Below are 19,556 nucleotides of genomic sequence, written 5' to 3'. Positions count from 1 at the left end.
TGCTCCACTCGAGGTCCCCCATGCTCCACTCGAGGCCCCCCATGCTCCACTCGAGGTCCCCCATGCTCCACTCGAGGTCCCCCATGCTCCACTCGAGGCCCCCCCCCATGCTCCACTCGAGGTCCCCCATGCTCCACTCGAGGCCCCCCATGCTCCACTCGAGGCCCCCCCCCATGCTCCACTAGAGGCCCCCCATGCTCCACTCGAGGCCCCCCATGCTCCACTCGAGGCCCCCCCCATGCTCCACTCGAGGCCCCCCATGCTCCACTCGAGCCCCCCCATGCTAAGCAGCAATGAGGTGATTTTACAGTGGGCAGAGAAAATGTTAAAAAATAAGGACGATTTAATTTGAACTAAAAAATGATTAGTCAAAAAAGACAGGTGCTGCTGATAATACTGCCATCGTCGTGGAAACAGAACACATGTATGTGCTGCTGCTGTCTGGCTAAAAAGAGTGATGTCATCAGACACGTAGGCTACAGAATAGTCAGACCGATTCGCTCGGTTCTGCTCTGACGCTTTCTCTGGTGACAAATTCAAGTGGCTGAAACCGAGGAACGTTGGTGGAACAACACACTGTTTGGATTATGGAATTATTTCTGATGAAGGTGCAAAAGTAACCTACTTAAAAAATAAATATATATATATATATAAAGTATTTTGTTTGACAATCAGATGGAAAACCGGTTGTGTTCATGACAGATTAAAAAAAAAGGTAAGACATTTTTACAGTTCAATACTATAAACCCCATTAAAACAAGTTGTGTATATAGGAGCGGTTTTAAACTGGCCTCTGCTAGGGGCGTCCAAATCATTAAGTCCGCCCTTGGAAATGTGGAGCGAGAGGGGGGGGTGGGGGGGGGGGGATCAGGGAGGGATACACTTAAAAAAAAAAATGTGTATCCATTCGAGCTTGAACAAATCTAAACCGGTATCAAGGATGGAAAGCTGGAAATAAAGATTTTAAAAGGAAAATTACCTTTGGCAACAAGTAATAAAGTGTAACATTCATTATTTATACCAGTCTTTGACCACGAGGAAGATACCTGATAAGGAAAGCCTTCTACACATCCTGGTTTAGTGATTTGTTCAACCCTTTTCTAAATATAGATCTGGTGTCTCAGGTTTGAAAAGGCTTCTCCTTTTCAGTGGTTCAGCAGAAACAAATGGACGATGTACAGATGACAAAAAGGCACTTATTAACCAAATCTCTTCTACCGACCTGGAAACCTCAATAATTTATCATAACTTGTTTCTCTTTAATCTTAAACCCCATGTTAGATTAAAACAATCCACTAACAACAAAGGTGACTATAAAAAGGAATGTGATTGGACAAAGAAGATAATCAGAGAATGGTCATTCTTTAGCATGAGGTGTCACCATCAAGACAGTAAGAAGACGGAAGACCACAAGGTAATGAAGGAATCATTACTCTGCGTTTAAACATCACTTACTCAGACACTAGTGCTGTGCTGCTTCATACTCTACTTGCATATACAAATAATAAATCATTGAAATCATAATTATCAATCCTAAAAAAGTAAAAAATTAAAAGAGATTGGACGCATCATAAAACTAAAAATATCATATTTAATATAGACCTTCATGTAGCGACGGCACAGTGAAATGCTGCATAATGAATATTGAAAGGGTATAAGCACACAGACTAATGTACAATATTTACAGTAAGAATAAAACAAATGGAGGACAATGCAAGCAAATGCATTACAACACTATAGACACTTGGTAAAAGCAGTCAAAATGCATTACAACACTATAGACACTTGGCAAAGGCAGTCAAAATGTATTATCTTATTGTCTATTTAGATTGATGCAAAAGGGAGGATATCTTAAACATGGCATATTAACGTAAAAGCAATAGACTTAGTAGTGCAAACATGAAGAATATTAAAATGTAGTGCCACTAACAATCATTATATTTGGCTGTATTCACGTCATACAGTGGTGTATATAATAGTACAAATGGATTCTTAGTATCTAAAAGACAGTGTGGCATTCTGCCACCTTCTGGTCAGACAGTGTGGCATTCTGCCACCTTCTGGTCAGACAGTGTGGCATTCTGCCACCTTCTGGTCAGACAGTGTGGCATTCTGCCACCTTCTGGTCAGACAGTGTGGCATACTGCCACCTTCTGGTCAGACAGTGTGGCATTCTGCCACCTTCTGGTCAGACAGTGTGGCATACTGCCACCTTCTGGTCAGACAGTGTAGCATACTGCCACCTTCTGGTCAGACAGTGTGGCATACTGCCACCTTCTGGTCAGACAGTGTGGCATACTGCCACCTTCTGGTCAGACAGTGTGGCATACTGCCACCTTCTGGCCAGACAGTTTTGCAACACTCTGGAATATCTGGGGCTGTCTTGAAGCAAAACTCTGCCTTTGTTACTTTCACAGCTTTTATGTAAAAAAAAAAAAAAAAAAAAAAAAGTTGATAAAATATTCTTGAAAATAAATTAATACATTAAGAGACTGTAACACATTTCTATTTAAAATCCAGTTGTTTAAAACAAAACAAAAACAGTTGAATGCCTAATGCATCACCACCAGACATGAGAGAAGCATCCATTTCTCTTTCACTCAAGAGGTTTAGTAAACTATGAAAAAAAACGAATGAAAAAAGGAATCCCCCATAGTTCATAGCTTAAGCAATTAGCAAGGATGTTATAATCCAATAAGCATCTTTCAATATAAAACAGATCTGTACATACCAGTGATAGAACAGTACTAGTTTGTAGGACAAAACAAGTAAATGGTTATTCCTATCTGATTATGTATTTTTGACACACCACCCAAACAAATGGGTTGTGTCCGTACTCCCATGCTGTTACAGTCATCTGTCTGTCTGGCCTGAGTCTACAATACAAGTGCACACATCTCTTCTTCTCCTCAGATGGCGTTCTTCTCTCCTGGTGGTTTCTCCTCATTCTCTGTCTTCTTGGTGAAGACAGAGGACAGTTCCTGGAGGAGCAGCTCCTGAGAGGGGGTACAGGGCCTGTGCTGCTGCCTCCTCCTCCTCGGCACTGGCTGATTAGACTCCTGGAGGTTCTCTCCTTCACCCAGGACCAGGGTATCCAGAGAACCAGCAGAGGGCAGCAGACCCTCTCCTCCCAGTCCCAGAGAGTGAACCGGGTTGGGGCCGATCATGCGATCCAGGGAGCCCGTCTTCCGAGGGCCCAGGATGAGGTTCAAGGGCCCGTCAGGGACCTCCTGGGTCTCTGAGGTGTTGTTGGAGAGGAAGCTGGTCTCCAGGGACTTGAGGACCTGCAGGCCGAAGTCTCCTACTTCCTCATACAGAGGCTCTGGGGGTTCTGGGGGTTCTGGCTCTGGATGCTCCTCGAAGGAGTCCTGCTGCACCTTCATGGGCTGGGTGGAGGAGAGGGGGAGAGGAGGAGAGGGGGAGAGGAGGAGAGAGGAGAAGAGAGAAGGGAGAACGGAGGGAGGTAAGAAACACTCTGAATTTGAACCAAACCCTGAGTTCTTGGTATGTTTGATTATACACTATGTAAAGCTCTGGAAGGTCCAAGACAAATGCAGAAGTGGAACTATTATAATAATAAGGGGGTTGAGATGTAACTATCTGTTAGGAACTTTAGGAAGGTATTAAGGAGATGATCTGCCACTACAGTGACAAAGAAAGACGTGTGGTTCATTTAAAAATGGGACAAACATGGTAGGGAGTTGCCCTTCTTCGACAACGACGTTAAAAACAACAGACTTCCTCTTATTAAGGTCTGGCCATTGTTCTAGAGCCTCAAGCAACAACCTCAAGACAATTACTCAAAACACTGAGGGACAAAAGAAAAATACAAGTAAAACAATTCCCATGTCAATACATTTGGGACTTGGGGCTGGGTTAGTTCCAGTAGGTACACCAGTAGACTAATAGCCACAGCAGACGGTGTTCTGTAAAACACAAGGTACTTCACTAAGCCTCTCAGGCCTCCCCCTCAAAGCAAAGGGCCATAGAACCTGAACAATACTGGAGAACAATATATCCTTCCCAGTCCATCCTGTTGTCTACACTTCAGAAATACACATCAACATCCTGATGCTCTAATACCAGGAAGTGGAGGCTTCCATCAGGAAGTGGAGGCGTGGTTGAGTCAGATATAGTCCCTGTATAAACCAAGGGAATGTCTATACACAGACAGACAGAGAGAGGCTTTGGAGAAATGTTAGTTATGCAAGGTAGGAGAGCATTAAACAAGTCCAAAAGCAACCTTCAAAATAAACATTATGTTCTATTTTCATCCTTAGCTTCTTGTTAGATGACAAGTCAACAAAAGGTAACACATTTGCCATTTGAGTAGTTTAGCAGACACTCCAGAGATAGTTGCAGCAGTTCCTCACTTCCCATACTGGTCCCCCGTGGGAATCAAACCCACAACCCTGGTGTTGCAAAGCTCTATACTCTACCAACTGAGCCCTCCCGGATGAAGTATGACGATTCAAAATGGCACGCAAAGCAAACATGCAACATTTAAATGACCGAGCACCAGGGTGTGAATACTTACAAAGAACATGGAGAGAGTCCTTCTAGCGTGAAGCTTTCGCTGCAGAGGAAGACAAAAAGATACCAGCGTACCCCGTGAAATACAGTCATTTACGTGACGATGTCAGAGAATCCGGTGTTTGGAGGATATATTGGCATGGGCGTTGTTGGGCCCGAGACTGCAAACCGTGCCAATATATCCTCCAATCACAGACTTCTCTGACATCATCACTTTTATACAACGGGTTACCAACATATTACAATAACGAGTCACATATTTTCACTAAAAACTGACATTTTCATTTGTTTATTCATACTATTTAATCCTTTCACAAGATATAGTCCCAACACAAATCTAGGGTTGATACCTAAGCCATTAGGATACATTTATTCATAAGAATGAGCTAATGATGCACGATTTCACCTGGTATTGGAAATGTGCGGTTTCGTCAGGACACTGTTGTTCAGAGGAGCTAGCCAACAACACAGCCAACAACACAGCCAACAACACAGCCAACAACACAGCCAACAACACAGCCAACAACACAGCCAACAACATAGCCAACACAATCACTTCAAATTGTAGCTGGAAAGACGACAAATTAGCTGCTTTTTGTTTAGTTTGACCCGGTTTCCACTGACATTTCTTTGTATATGTACATAAAAACGCTGATTCATGATTGACTGGTTGAGAAAAGCTGCCTGCCTTTCTGCCTCTCCTGGACTCCCAACCCCGACACATTCATTTCCTATGGGACAGCTGGAGATCTCATTTCAATAGTGAAACGATGTTGCAAATGTCAGAGAGACAGACAGCAAGTTTTATAAAAATCTCCACTATTGAAAACAAAATGTTAGTCTAAAAGAAATGAGAGATAATGTTTAGATGCTTTTTACAGTGGAGATAAAGTTTATAAATTGCCTGGCTGGGCTGATGAGACAGTGGATAGCGTAGTGAGAATGAAACAGAGTAAATAGGCATTTAAACATCATAGTTTTAGCCGGTGGTAATTTGTGGAAAAGACACAGGCTGCAATGTGGTTTTAACCAATCAGTGTCCAGGATTAGACCACCCGTTGTATAAACAGAGACCGTTTCCCTGACCCAGATTAAATCTATCGCTGGTCAAAATAAAATAATGTGCTTTGCCTTGCTTTTTGCCCATAAGTAGTCTTAATCTGGGTCAGGGAAACGGGCCCGTAGTGAATGCTGTTCAGTATACTGATAGTATTTGAGGGATACTGAAGGATATGAAATAGTACAAATAATAGACACTAAAGAGTTACAGAAAGGGGAGACCGAAAGGGGAGACCGAAAGGGGAGACCGAAAGGGGAGACCGAAAGGGGAGACCGAAAGGGGAGACTTTCAAAGTTTAAAACATCAACCCAAATGTGCAGGCTCCCCACACTAGGTTCAGTTGGCTAAAGGCTCCCCACACTAGGTTCAGTTGGCTAAAGGCTCCCCACACTAGGTTCAATTGGCTAAAGGCTCGCCACACTAGGTTCAATTGGCTAAAGGCTCGCCACACTAGGTTCAATTGGCTAAAGGCTCCCCACACTAGGTTCAGTTGGCTAAAGGCTCGCCACACTAGGTTCAGTTGGCTAAAGGCTCCCCACACTAGGTTCAGTTGGCTAAAGGTTCAGTTGGCTAAAGGTTCAGTTGGCTAAAGGCTCCCCACACTAGGTTCAATTGGCTAAAGGCTCCCCACACTAGGTTCAATTGGCTAAAGGCTCCCCACACTAGGTTCAATTGGCTAAAGGCTCCCCACACTAGGTTCAATTGGCTAAAGGCTCCCCACACTAGGTTCAATTGGCTAAAGGCTCACCACACTAGGTTCAATTGGCTAAAGGCTCGCCACACTAGGTTCAGTTGGCTAAAGGCTCGCCACACTAGGTTCAGTTGGCTAAAGGCTCCCCACACTAGGTTCAGTTGGCTAAAGGTTCAGTTGGCTAAAGGTTCAGTTGGCTAAAGGTTCAGTTGGCTAAAGGTTCAGTTGGCTAAAGGCTCCCCACACTAGGTTCAATTGGCTAAAGGCTCCCCACACTAGGTTCAATTGTCTAAAGGCTCCCCACACTAGGTTCAATTGGCTAAAGGCTCCCCACACTAGGTTCAATTGGCTAAAGGCTCCCCACACTAGGTTCAATTGGCTAAAGGCTCCCCACACTAGGTTCAATTGGCTAAAGGCTCCCCACACTAGGTTCAATTGGCTAAAGGCTCACCACACTAGGTTCAGTTGGCTAAAGGTTCAGTTGGCTAAAGGTTCAGTTGGCTAAAGGTTCAGTTGGCTAAAGGCTCCCCACACTAGGTTCAATTGGCTAAAGGCTCCCCACACTAGGTTCAATTGGCTAAAGGCTCCCCACACTAGGTTCAATTGGCTAAAGGCTCCCCACACTAGGGTCAATTGGCTAAAGGCTCCCCACACTAGGTTCAATTGGCTAAAGGCTCCCCACACTAGGTTCAATTGGCTAAAGGCTCCCCACACTAGGTTCAATTGGCTAAAGGCTCACCACACTAGGTTCAATTGGCTAAAGGCTCGCCACACTAGGTTCAGTTGGCTAAAGGCTCGCCACACTAGGTTCAGTTGGCTAAAGGCTCCCCACACTAGGTTCAGTTAGTTAAAAGACCTTTGCTTGAAAAACGAGAACAAAAGCAGGAATATTACTGTTTGTCTCTTTTGAGATGCCGTAGCAACAACATAATCAGTATACACTTCCTCAATATAGTCCAAATTAAATCAAGAAATCTGTAAATTCATTTGTTGTCTTTTTGCCAAGGAGGTCTAAGTTCCACAATTTTACATCTAAGATGTTTGGTGCAGTTTTTCTCAAGTGAAAGAATTTGCATTGAAAACTAGTCATCTCTCATTGAATGACAACAAACACTTAATTGAAGTATCCCGTCCATAGTTCCCACTCCTACTAGGAATAGTACTGTTGACCAATCACCAACGAAGGGGCATAGACTTCGACGACTAACGAACTTCCACTTGCCTCAAGAAAAAAAAAAAAAATTGTGCGCGAACTGGAAAAAAAAACCTTCCTAACACCAAAACGCCACAACATGTCATAATACATGAGCAAACTGGGAAGCGAGAGGCTTGTATATCCTGCAAAACCATACCAGAGTCTGATTGGATACGAGCATAGACGAGTGTAAACGTACCAGAGTCTGATTGGCTACGAGCATAGACGAGTGTAAACGTACCAGAGTCTGATTGGATACGAGCATAGACGAGTGTAAACGTACCAGAGTCTGATTGGCTACGAGCATAGACGAGTGTAAACGTACCAGAGTCTGATTGGATACGAGCATAGACGAGTGTAAACGTACCAGAGTCTGATTGGATACGAGCATAGACGAGTGTAAACGTACCAGAGTCTGATTGGCTACGAGCATAGACGAGTGTAAACGTACCAGAGTCTGATTGGATACGAGCATAGACGAGTGTAAACGTACCAGAGTCTGATTGGATACGAGCATAGACGAGTGTAAACGTACCAGAGTCTGATTGGCTACGAGCATAGACGAGTGTAAACGTACCAGAGTCTGATTGGATACGAGCATAGACGAGTGTAAACGTACCAGAGTCTGATTGGCTACGAGCATAGACGAGTGTAAACGTACCAGAGTCTGATTGGATACGAGCATAGACGAGTGTAAACGTACCAGAGTCTGATTGGATACGAGCATAGACGAGTGTAAACGTACCAGAGTCTGATTGGATATGAGCATATACGAGTGTAAACGTACCAGAGTCTGATTGGATACGAGCATAGACGAGTGTAAACGTACCAGAGTCTGATTGGATACGAGCATATATGAGTGTAAACGTACCAGAGTCTGATTGGCTACGAGCATAGACGAGTGTAAACGTACCAGAGTCTGATTGGCTACGAGCATAGACGAGTGTAAACGTACCAGAGTCTGATTGGATACGAGCATAGACGAGTGTAAACGTACCAGAGTCTGATTGGATACGAGCATAGACGAGTGTAAACGTACCAGAGTCTGATTGGATACGAGCATAGATGAGTGTAAACGTACCAGAGTCTGATTGGATACGAGCATATATGAGTGTAAACGTACCAGAGTCTGATTGGATACGAGCATAGACGAGTGTAAACGTACCAGAGTCTGATTGGATACGAGCATAGACGAGTGTAAACGTACCAGAGTCTGATTGGATACGAGCATAGACGAGTGTAAACGTAAACCAGAGTCTGATTGGCTACGAGCATAGACGAGTGTAAACGTACCAGAGTCTGATTGGATACGAGCATAGACGAGTGTAAACGTACCAGAGTCTGATTGGATACGAGCATATATGAGTGTAAACGTACCAGAGTCTGATTGGATACGAGCATAGACGAGTGTAAACGTACCAGAGTCTGATTGGATACGAGCATAGACGAGTGTAAACGTACCAGAGTCTGATTGGATACGAGCATAGACGAGTGTAAACGTACCAGAGTCTGATTGGATACGAGCATAGACGAGTGTAAACGTACCAGAGTCTGATTGGATACGAGCATATACGAGTGTAAACGTACCAGAGTCTGATTGGATACGAGCATAGACGAGTGTAAACGTACCAGAGTCTGATTGGATACGAGCATAGACGAGTGTAAACGTACCAGAGTCTGATTGGATACGAGCATAGACGAGTGTAAACGTACCAGAGTCTGATTGGCTGACAGCATTGTAGAGTTGCTCTCATGTCCGTCCCCTCTGATTGGCACTAGGGGCATGGTCCCAAACTTCTGTTTGGAGATATCTGAGGAGGAGTGACGCCTCAACACCGGAGGTCGGGGGTCATCATTCTGTTAAGAGGGGAAACGAGTGAATCCAAATGAATCTAAATAGAATTGAATGGATAAAATGAACCAGACAGAAGTACAAATCTAAAGAGTAGAGGTGTTACACCTACAAAAAGATAGGGGAAGCACACTGTGAATCCTTTAAAAGTGATACAACGCAACCCATAGAGTTGGGGGGGGGAATAGCTCCACAACATACCTGTGCTTTGAGGAAATTGGTGACCCAATCCCATAGGTCAGACTCACAAAAGCAACAAAGGTACCTGGGAGACACAAAAACACAAAAGCAGTGATTGGCTCTTAAAAAAGGGGAGGGGAAGGAGATCTCATTTAAAGGGGAGGGGGAGGAGATCTCATTTAAAGGGGAGGGGAGGGGCAGATCTAAAACAAGACATTCCACCCTCCCTCCCTCAAACAACGTAGTTCACTTACATAATATCATAACACCTGATGTCATGCAAAATCATTCACTACAATAAACAATGAGGAATGCTAAGAGGAATGCTAAGAGGAATGCTAAGAGGAATGCTAAGAGGAATGCTAAGAGAAATGCTAAGAGGAATGCTAAGAGGAATGCTAAGAGAAATGATAAGAGGAATGCTAAGAGGAATGCTAAGAGAAATGCTAAGAGAAATGCTAAGAGGAATGCTAAGAGGAATGCTAAGAGAAATGATAAGAGGAATGCTAAGAGGAATGCTAAGAGAAATGATAAGAGGAATGCTAAGAGGAATGCTAAGAGAAATGCTAAGAGGAATGCTAAGAGGAATGCTAAGAGGAATGCTAAGAGGAATGCTAAGAGGAATGCTAAGAGGAATTTTAAGAGGAATGCTAAGAGGAATGCTAAGAGGAATGCTAAGAGGAATTCTAAGATAAATGATAAGAGAAATGCTAAGAGGAATGCTAAGAGGACTGCTAAGAGGACTGCTAAGAGGAATGCTAAGAGGAATTATAAGAGGAATGCTAAGAGGAATGCTAAGAGGAATGCTAAGAGGAATGCTAAGAGGAATTTCAAATACGTGAGAAAACATGGTGTATGTCCTATAGGAACACGTTTCAATCTTATCCAATAGAAGTTGGATTCAAGATTTCCAGACATCCTGTGCAATGACCCAAATAATGTGTCGCAAGATTTTAAAGTAGTATTTCCTTTCATTGCCAGACATGAGTTTAAAACACTTACAGTTGCTGTTTTTCCATCATGAGAGTAAAGCCCCATCTAGTGGGGGGTTTCAGCTTCTTTCGAATTCCCATGTAGATCTTCATAGATTTCAGAGGCCATTCCTTTTCCGGCTTGATGCTCTGAAATGACAGACATGTTATACAGTCAGAAAATATGTATAGGAAAGACCAACTGACAATCACAGATCTACCTGTGATAACGACATCGAGTCCAAAGTAGCGCAGAGTTCCAACTTCAAGATGTGACCGTGACGTGAGAGCAGAAATACCTTTTTGTCCTTCAGCAGTAGCAGCTTGTGGTCTTTGATCTGAAAGGTGTGTTCCTGAAAGACTTTTCCGTGGAGGAGTTTGGGAGGATCTTCACGACACTTCAGAACTCCCATCTTCATTATTTCACTCTTGTAGGCTGTGAATAGAAAATCTCAATTGTAATCCTACGGTCTCCAAATAATATGTCCCGTAAGAGCAACAAGAAATTGGGCTGACTACAAATCGACGATCAAAAATCAAAAGAGGGTCATTTGATTGTGATCTTTTGGATAGATAGACTCAAGCTAATGAGCTATTTCTCTGGTCTGTGCCATATTCACCAGTGAGGATGTTGATGCCCTCTCCTTTGGGAACTCTCTTCACCACCAGGTAAGCTGAACTAGGATCAGCCATTTTACACCACTGTAGAGCCTGCTCCAGCACCTTCTCTTTGGGGTGTAGTGGCCGCTCTGTGGAAGACAGACAACAGTTTAACATTATATAACAACTATTCTGGGATAGCTTCTCTTTGGGGTGTAGGGGCTGCTCTGTGGAAGACAGACAACAGTTTAACATTATATAACAACTATTCTGGGATAGCTTCTCTTTGGGGTGTAGGGGCTGCTCTGTGGAAGACAGACAACAGTTTAACATTATATAACAACTATTCTGGGATAGCTTCTCTTTGGGGTGTAGGGGCTGCTCTGTGGAAGACAGACAACAGTTTAACATTATATAACAACTATTCTGGGATAGCTTCTCTTTGGGGTGTAGTGGCCGCTCTGTGGAAGACAGACAACAGTTTAACATTATATAACAACTATTCTGGGATAGCTTCTCTTTGAAACATGAAGACTTTCTCACAGTCCAGTTGTATTTCACAGAAGGTCATTCCAGGACATCAGACTGTATAGTTTCACTTCTGTTTGTTTACAGTGGTAGTTTTGTTATTAGAGATAAGTGCTATTTTGAGCTGTTTTTAGACTTTCTATAGTATTTTCCAGGCAGAGAGAGACAAACATCATGCTCCTCACCCAGTCAGAGAGAGACAAACATCATGCTCCTCACCCAGTCAGAGAGAGATAAACATCATGCTCCTCACCCAGTCAGAGAGAGATAAACATCATGCTCCTCACCCAGTCAGAGAGAGAAAAACATCATGCTCCTCACCCAGTCAGAGAGAGACAAACATCATGCTCCTCACCCAGTCAGAGAGAGATAAACATCATGCTCCTCACCCAGTCAGAGAGAGACAAACATCATGCTCCTCACCCAGTCAGAGAGAGATAAACATCATGCTCCTCACCCAGTCCTCAGAGAGATAAACATCATGCTCCTCACCCAGTCAGAGAGAGAAAACATCATGCTCCTCACCCAGTCAGAGAGAGACAAACATCATGCTCCTCACCCAGTCAGAGAGAGATAAACATCATGCTCCTCACCCAGTCAGAGAGAGACAAACATCATGCTCCTCACCCAGTCAGAGAGAGACAAACATCATGCTCCTCACCCAGTCAGAGAGAGATAAACATCATGCTCCTCACCCAGTCAGAGAGAGATAAACATCATGCTCCTCACCCAGTCAGAGAGAGATAAACATCATGCTCCTCACCCAGTCAGAGAGAGATAAACATCATGCTCCTCACCCAGTCAGAGAGAGATAAACATCATGCTCCTCACCCAGTCAGAGAGAGATAAACATCATGCTCCTCACCCAGTCAGAGAGAGAAAACATCATGCTCCTCACCCAGTCAGAGAGAGATAAACATCATGCTCCTCACCCAGTCAGAGAGAGATAAACATCATGCTCCTCACCCAGTCAGAGAGAGACAAACATCATGCTCCTCACCCAGTCAGAGAGAGATAAACATCATGCTCCTCACCCAGTCAGAGAGAGATAAACATCATGCTCCTCACCCAGTCAGAGAGAGATAAACATCATGCTCCTCACCCAGTCATGCTCCTCACCCAGTCAGAGATAAACATCATGCTCCTCACCCAGTCAGAGAGAGATAAACATCATGCTCCTCACCCAGTCAGAGAGAGATAAACATCATGCTCCTCACCCAGTCAGAGAGAGATAAACATCATGCTCCTCACCCAGTCAGAGAGAGATAAACATCATGCTCCTCACCCAGTCAGAGATAGTAACATCATGCTCCTCACCCAGTCAGAGAGAGATAAACATCATGCTCTTCACCCAGTCAGAGAGAGACAAACATCATGCTCCTCACCCAGTCAGAGAGAGACAAACATCATGCTCCTCACCCAGTCAGAGAGAGATAAACATCATGCTCCTCACCCAGTCAGAGAGAGACAAACATCATGCTCCTCACCCAGTCAGAGAGAGATAAACATCATGCTCCTCACCCAGTCAGAGAGAGACAAACATCATGCTCCTCACCCAGTCAGAGAGAGATAAACATCATGCTCCTCACCCAGTCAGAGAGAGATAAACATCATGCTCCTCACCCAGTCAGAGAGAGACAAACATCATGCTCCTCACCCAGTCAGAGAGAGATAAACATCATGCTCCTCACCCAGTCAGAGATAGTAACATCATGCTCCTCACCCAGTCAGAGAGAGATAAACATCATGCTCCTCACCCAGTCAGAGAGAGATAAACATCATGCTCCTCACCCAGTCAGAGATAGTAACATCATGCTCCTCACCCAGTCAGAGAGAGATAAACATCATGCTTCTCACCCAGTCAGAGAGAGATAAACATCATGCTCCTCATCCAGTCAGAGATAGTAACATCATGCTCCTCACCCAGTCAGAGAGATAAACATCATGCTCCTCACCCAGTCAGAGAGAGATAAACATCATGCTCCTCACCCAGTCAGAGAGAGATAAACATCATGCTCCTCACCCAGTCAGAGAGAGATAAACATCATGCTCCTCACCCAGTCAGAGAGAGATAAACATCATGCTCCTCACCCAGTCAGAGATAGTAACATCATGCTCCTCACCCAGTCAGAGAGAGATAAACATCATGCTCCTCACCCAGTTGTCCTTCCTCTATGGTCTCGAACGTCAGCCACACGTCCTTCTCCCCTGCTGGGATGTTCCTCATGTACAGGACCTGGTTAGTCAACTCCTCAGCACCCATGGTTGGAGATACCTACAGAGAACCAGAACATAGAGAGATAGCTACAGTGAACCAGACCGTAGAGAGACAGCTACAGAGAACCAGACCATAAAGGGATACCTACAGAGAACCAGACCACAGAGGGATACCTACAGACAACAAGACCATAGAGAGACAGCTACAGAGAACCAGACCATAGAGGGATACCTACAGACAACAAGACCATAGAGAGACAGCTACAGAGAACCAGACCACAGAGGGATACCTACAGACAACAAGACCATAGAGAGACAGCTACAGAGAACCAGACCATAGAGCAATACCTACAGAGAACCAGAACGTAGAGAGATAGCTACAGAGAACCAGACCATAGAGGGATACCTACAGAGAAACAGACCGTAGAGAGATAGCTACAGAGAAACAGACCGTAGAGAGATAGCTACAGAGAACCAGACCATAGAGGGATACCTACAGAGAACCAGACCATAGAGGGATACCTACAGAGAACCAGACCATAAAGGGATACCTACAGAGAACCAGAATGTAGAGAGATACCTACAGAGAACCAGAATGTAGAGAGATACCTTTTCTTTCTTTCTTTTATTTAACCAGGTAGGCTAGTTGAGAACACCTCTATTTAACCAGGTAGGCTAGTTGAGAACACCTTTATTTAACCAGGTAGGCTAGTTGAGAACACCTTTATTTAACCAGGTAGGCTAGTTGAGAACACCTTTATTTAACCAGGTAGGCTAGTTGAGAACACCTCTATTTAACCAGGTAGGCTAGTTGAGAACACCTTTATTTAACCAGGTAGGCTAGTCGAGAACACCTTTATTTAACCAGGTAGGCTAGTTGAGAACACCTTTATTTAACCAGGTAGGCTAGTTGAGAACACCTCTATTTAACCAGGTAGGCTAGTTGAGAACACCTTTTTTAACCAGGTAGGCTAGTTGAGAACACCTTTATTTAACCAGGTAGGCTAGTTGAGAACACCTCTATTTAACCAGGTAGGCTAGTTGAGAACACCTCTATTTAACCAGGTAGGCTAGTTGAGAACACCTTTATTTAACCAGGTAGGCTAGTTGAGAACAAGTTCTCATTTATAATTGCGACCTGGGCAAGATAAAGCAAAGCAGTTCGACACATACAACAGAGTTACACATGGAGTAAAACAAACATACAGTCAATAATACAATAGAAAAATAAAGTATATATACAATGTGAGCAAATGAGGTGAGATAAGGGAGGTAAAGGCAAAAAAAAGGCCATGGTGGCAAAGTAGATACAATATAGCAAGTATAACACTGGAATGGTAGATTTGCAGTGGAAGAATGTGCAAAGTAGAGATATAAATAATGGGGTGCAAAGGAGCAAAATAAATAAATAAATAAATAAATACAGTAGGGGAAGGGGTAGTTGTTTGGGCTAAATTATAGGTGGGCTATGTACAGGTGCAGTAATCTGTGAGCTGCTCTGACAGCTGGTACTTAAAGCTAGTGAGGGAGATGAGTGTTTCCAGTTTCAGAGATTTTTGTAGTTCGTTCCAGTCATTGTCAGCAGAGAACTGGAAGGAGAGGCGGCCAAAGGATGAATTGGTTTTGGGGGTGACCAGAGAGATATACCCGCTGGAGCGTGTGCTACAGGTGGGTGCTGCTATTGTGACTAGCGAGCTGAGATAAGGGGGACTTTACCTAGCAGGGTCTTGTAAATGACCTGGAGCCAGTGGATTTGGCGACGAGTATGAAGCGAGGGCCAGCCAACGAGTGTACAGGTCGCAGTGGTGGGTAGTATATGGGGCTTTGGTGACAAAACGGATGGCACTGTGATAGACTGCATCCAATTTATTGAGTAGGGTATTGAAGTCTATTTTGTAAATGACATCGCCAAAGTCGAGGATCGGTAGGATGGTCAGTTTTATGAGGGTATGTTTGGCAGCATGAGTGAAGGATGCTTTGTTGAGAAATAGGATGCCAATTCTAGATTTAACTTTGGATTGGAGATGCTTGATGTGAGTCTGGAAGGAGAGTTTACAGTCTAACCAGACACCTAGGTATTTGTAGTTGTCCACATATTCTAAGTCAGAACAGTCCAGAGTAGAGATCCTGGACGGGCGGACAGGTGCAGGCAGCGATCGGTTGAAAAGCATGCTTTTAGTTTTGCAAGGAACACATAAAAAATGCATGTACTTCCAGAATTGATCGCAAGCTATTCCTAGGAGGGCTGCGAGCTCCTGGAAGGTGGGCCGCGAGCTCCTGGAAGGTGGGCCGCGAGATCCTGGAAGGTGGGCCGCGAGCTCCTGGAAGGTGGGCCGCGAGCTCCTGGAAGGTGGGCCGCGAGCTCCTGGAAGGTGGGCCGAGAGCTCCTGGAAGGTGGGCCGAGAGCTCCTGGAAGGTGGGCTGTGAGCTACTGGAAGGTGGGCTGTGAGCTACTGGAAGGTGGGCTGTGAGCTACTGGAAGGTGGGCTGTGAGCTACTGGAAGGTGGGCTGTGAGCTACTGGAAGGTGGGCTGTGAGCTCCTGGAAGGTGGGATGTGAGCTACTGGAAGGTGGGATGTGAGCTACTGGAAGGTGGGCTGAGAGCTCCTGGAAGGTGGGCTGTGAGCTACTGGAAGGTGGGCTGTGAGCTACTGGAAGGTGGGCTGTGAGCTACTGGAAGGTGGGCTGTGAGCTACTGGAAGGTGGGCTGCGAGCTCCTGGAAGATGGACTGCGAGCTCCTGGAAGGAAACCCCTGTTCTAGAGAGACTCTTGGAGGGTGGAGAGGTGCCATCGTGTGGCTAAATAATAACAGCACCTTTCATGAAATAAAATCAGAAGATAACCTGTCTCCTCTTACCTTGAGTGTGATGCAGCAGTCTGCCATCTTCTTCTCCAGGTACACTTCAATGATCAGGTCACCTGCTTGGGACAGCTGCACAGACAGGACACTGTGTTATAACCCTTTACAATGTGTTATAACCCTTTATGAATCATTTATAACATGTACCTGTGTGTCCTTCCAGGTGGTGATGAGGCTGAGCTCCAGTTCTATCTGGGTCTGTTGCTCCTCATCAATCTGAACCAAACACAATTAAACATTTCCTGATTATTCATTAGATTATACAGAACAGATTGACCTGGACCATGTTCAGTAGGGCACACTGTAGCAAAACAATTAGCAATAGAATGTGAACATCTGTGTTTTGACTGGGCAAGTTCAGGTAGATAGTACCTCCCCGTTTAAATCCATTCAAAATGATTTCTACCTATGGAACACAACCCTGATTTCTAAGAGATGAATTTGAGCTTAGACCCTCTCTGGTTAGACTATACTCACATCAAGACAGACAGTTGTCAATGAGACTATACTCACATCAAGACAGACAGTTGTCAATGAGACTATACTCACATCAAGACAAGACAGTTGTCTATGAGACACTACTCACATCAAGACAAGACAGTTGTCTATGAGACACTACTCACATCAAGACAGACAGTTGTCTATGAGACACTACTCACATCAAGACAGACAGTTGTCTATGAGACACTACTCACATCAAGACAGACAGTTGTCTATGAGACACTACTCACATCAAGACAGACAGTTGTCTATGAGACTATACTCACATCAAGACAGACAGTTGTCTATGAGACACTACTCACATCAAGACAGACAGTTGTCTATGAGACACTACTCACATCAAGACAGACAGTTGTCTATGAGACACTACTCACATCAAGACAGACAGTTGTCTATGAGACACTACTCACATCGAAGATATACAGGTAGTTGTCTATGAGGTCCTATATCTCACATCAAGACAGACAGTCTGTCTGGAAGAGGCTATACTCACATCAAGACAGGGACAGATGTCTATGAGACATCTGGTTCAGGTCTGCACATCAACCCTGGGACCAGACAGTTGTCTATGAGAACACTTCTGAACCCTGGGACCACATCAAGAGAGAACACTTTGAACCCTGGGACCAAAGAGAGAGAGAGAGAGAACACTTCTGAACCCTGGGATCAAGACAGACAGTTGTCTGAACCCTGGGACAAAGAGAGAGATCAAGACAGAACAGTTGAACCCTGGGACCTAGAGAGAGAACACTCTGAACCCTGGGACCAAGAGAGAGAGAGAGAGAGACACTACTGAACCCTGGGACCAAGAAGAGAGAGAGAGAGAACACTTCTGAACCCTGGGACCAAGAGAGAGAGAGAGAGAGAGAGAGAGAGAGAACACTGAACCCTGGGACTGGGAGAGAACACTTCTGAAGAGAGAGAGAGAGAGAGAACACTTCTGAACCCTGGGACGAGAGAGAGAGAGAGAGAGAGAGACTTCTGAACCCTGGGAGAGAGAGAGAGAGAGAGAGAGAGAGAGAGAACACTTCTGAACCCTGGGACCGAGAGAGAGAGAGAGAGAGAACACTTCTGAACCCTGGGACCAAAGAGAGAGAGAGAGAGAGAGAGAGAGAACACTTCTGAACCCTGGGACAAAGAGAGAGAGAGAGAGAGAACACTTCTGAACCCTGGGACCAAGAGAGAGAGAGAGAGAGAGAACACTTCTGAACCCTGGGACAAAGAGAGAGAGAGAGAGAGAACACTTCTGAACCCTGGGACCAAAGAGAGAGAGAGAGAGAGAACACTTCTGAACCCTGGGACCAAGAGAGAGAGAGAGAGAACACTTCTGAACCCTGGGACCAAGAGAGAGAGAGAGAGAGAGAGAGAACACTTCTGAACCCTGGGACAAAGAGAGAGAGAGAGAGAGAACACTTCTGAACCCTGGGACAAAGAGAGAGAGAGAGAGAGAGAGAACACTTCTGAACCCTGGGACCGAGAGAAGAGAGAGAGAGAGAGAGAGAACACTTCTGAACCCTGGGACCGAGAGAGAGAGAGAGAGAGAGAGAGAGAACACTTCTGAACCCTGGGAGAGAGAGAGAGAGAGAGAGAACACTTCTGAACCCTGGGACAAAGAGAGAGAGAGAGAGAGAGAGAGAACACTTCTGAACCCTGGGACCGAGAGAGAGAGAGAGAGAGAGAGAGAGAGAACACTTCTGAACCCTGGGACCAGAGAGAGAGAGAGAGAGAGAGAGAGAGAGAGAACACTTCTGAACCCTGGGACCAAGAGAGAGAGAGAGAGAGAGAACACTTCTGAACCCTGGGACCAGAGAGAGAGAGAGAGAGAACACTTCTGAACCCTGGGACCAAGAGAGAGAGAGAGAGAGAGACACTTCTGAACCTGGGACCGAGAGAGAGAGAGAGAAGAGAGAGAGAGAGAGAGAGAGAGAGAACACTTCTGAACCCTGGGAGAGAGAGAGAGAGAGAGAGAACACTTCTGAACCCTGGGACCAAGAGAGAGAACCCTGGGACCAAGAGAGAGAGAGAGAACACTTCTGAACCCTGGGACCAAGAGAGAGAGAGAGAGAGAGAGAGAACACTTCTGAACCCTGGGACCAAGAGAGAGAGAGAGAGAGAGAGAACACTTCTGAACCCTGGGACCAAGAGAGAGAGAGAACACTTCTGAACCATGGGACAAAGAGAGAGAGCGAGAGAGAGAGAGAACACTTCTGAACCCTGGGACCAAGAGAGAGAGAGAGCACTTCTGAACCATGGGACAAAGAGAGAGAGCGAGAGAGAGAGAGAACACTTCTGAACCCTGGGACCAAGAGAGAGAGCGAGAGAGAGAGAGAACACTTCTGAACCCTGGGACCAAGAGAGAGAGCGAGA

At 45.0% G+C, this 19,556-nt stretch overlaps 1 protein-coding gene across 1 annotated transcript in view; it reads right to left on the bottom strand.

Moving 5' to 3' along the window:
• Nucleotides 1-1,571: 1,571 nt before the first annotated feature.
• The window catches only part of LOC124011592 (arf-GAP with Rho-GAP domain, ANK repeat and PH domain-containing protein 3-like), a 69,808-nt gene continuing 51,823 nt past the window's right edge, over nt 1,572-19,556 (bottom strand). Inside the window, exons 23-33 of the mRNA XM_046325045.1 lie at nt 17,600-17,632; nt 16,836-16,904; nt 16,686-16,760; nt 13,768-13,885; nt 11,103-11,231; nt 10,782-10,918; nt 10,514-10,632; nt 9,533-9,596; nt 9,193-9,336; nt 4,538-4,576; nt 1,572-3,386 (exon numbers count right to left, since the gene is read on the bottom strand). Of these exons, the coding sequence (XP_046181001.1) occupies nt 2,910-3,386; nt 4,538-4,576; nt 9,193-9,336; nt 9,533-9,596; nt 10,514-10,632; nt 10,782-10,918; nt 11,103-11,231; nt 13,768-13,885; nt 16,686-16,760; nt 16,836-16,904; nt 17,600-17,632 (1,404 nt within the window). The 3' untranslated portion in view covers nt 1,572-2,909. The remainder of the gene's footprint in view (nt 3,387-4,537; nt 4,577-9,192; nt 9,337-9,532; nt 9,597-10,513; nt 10,633-10,781; nt 10,919-11,102; nt 11,232-13,767; nt 13,886-16,685; nt 16,761-16,835; nt 16,905-17,599; nt 17,633-19,556) is intronic.

This window comes from Oncorhynchus gorbuscha, linkage group LG23, assembly GCF_021184085.1.
Source record: "Oncorhynchus gorbuscha isolate QuinsamMale2020 ecotype Even-year linkage group LG23, OgorEven_v1.0, whole genome shotgun sequence".
NCBI classification, from domain to species: Eukaryota; Metazoa; Chordata; class Actinopteri; order Salmoniformes; family Salmonidae; genus Oncorhynchus; species Oncorhynchus gorbuscha.
Note: the sequence above shows the minus strand (reverse complement) of the source record. Positions and strands in the feature narration are given on the sequence as shown.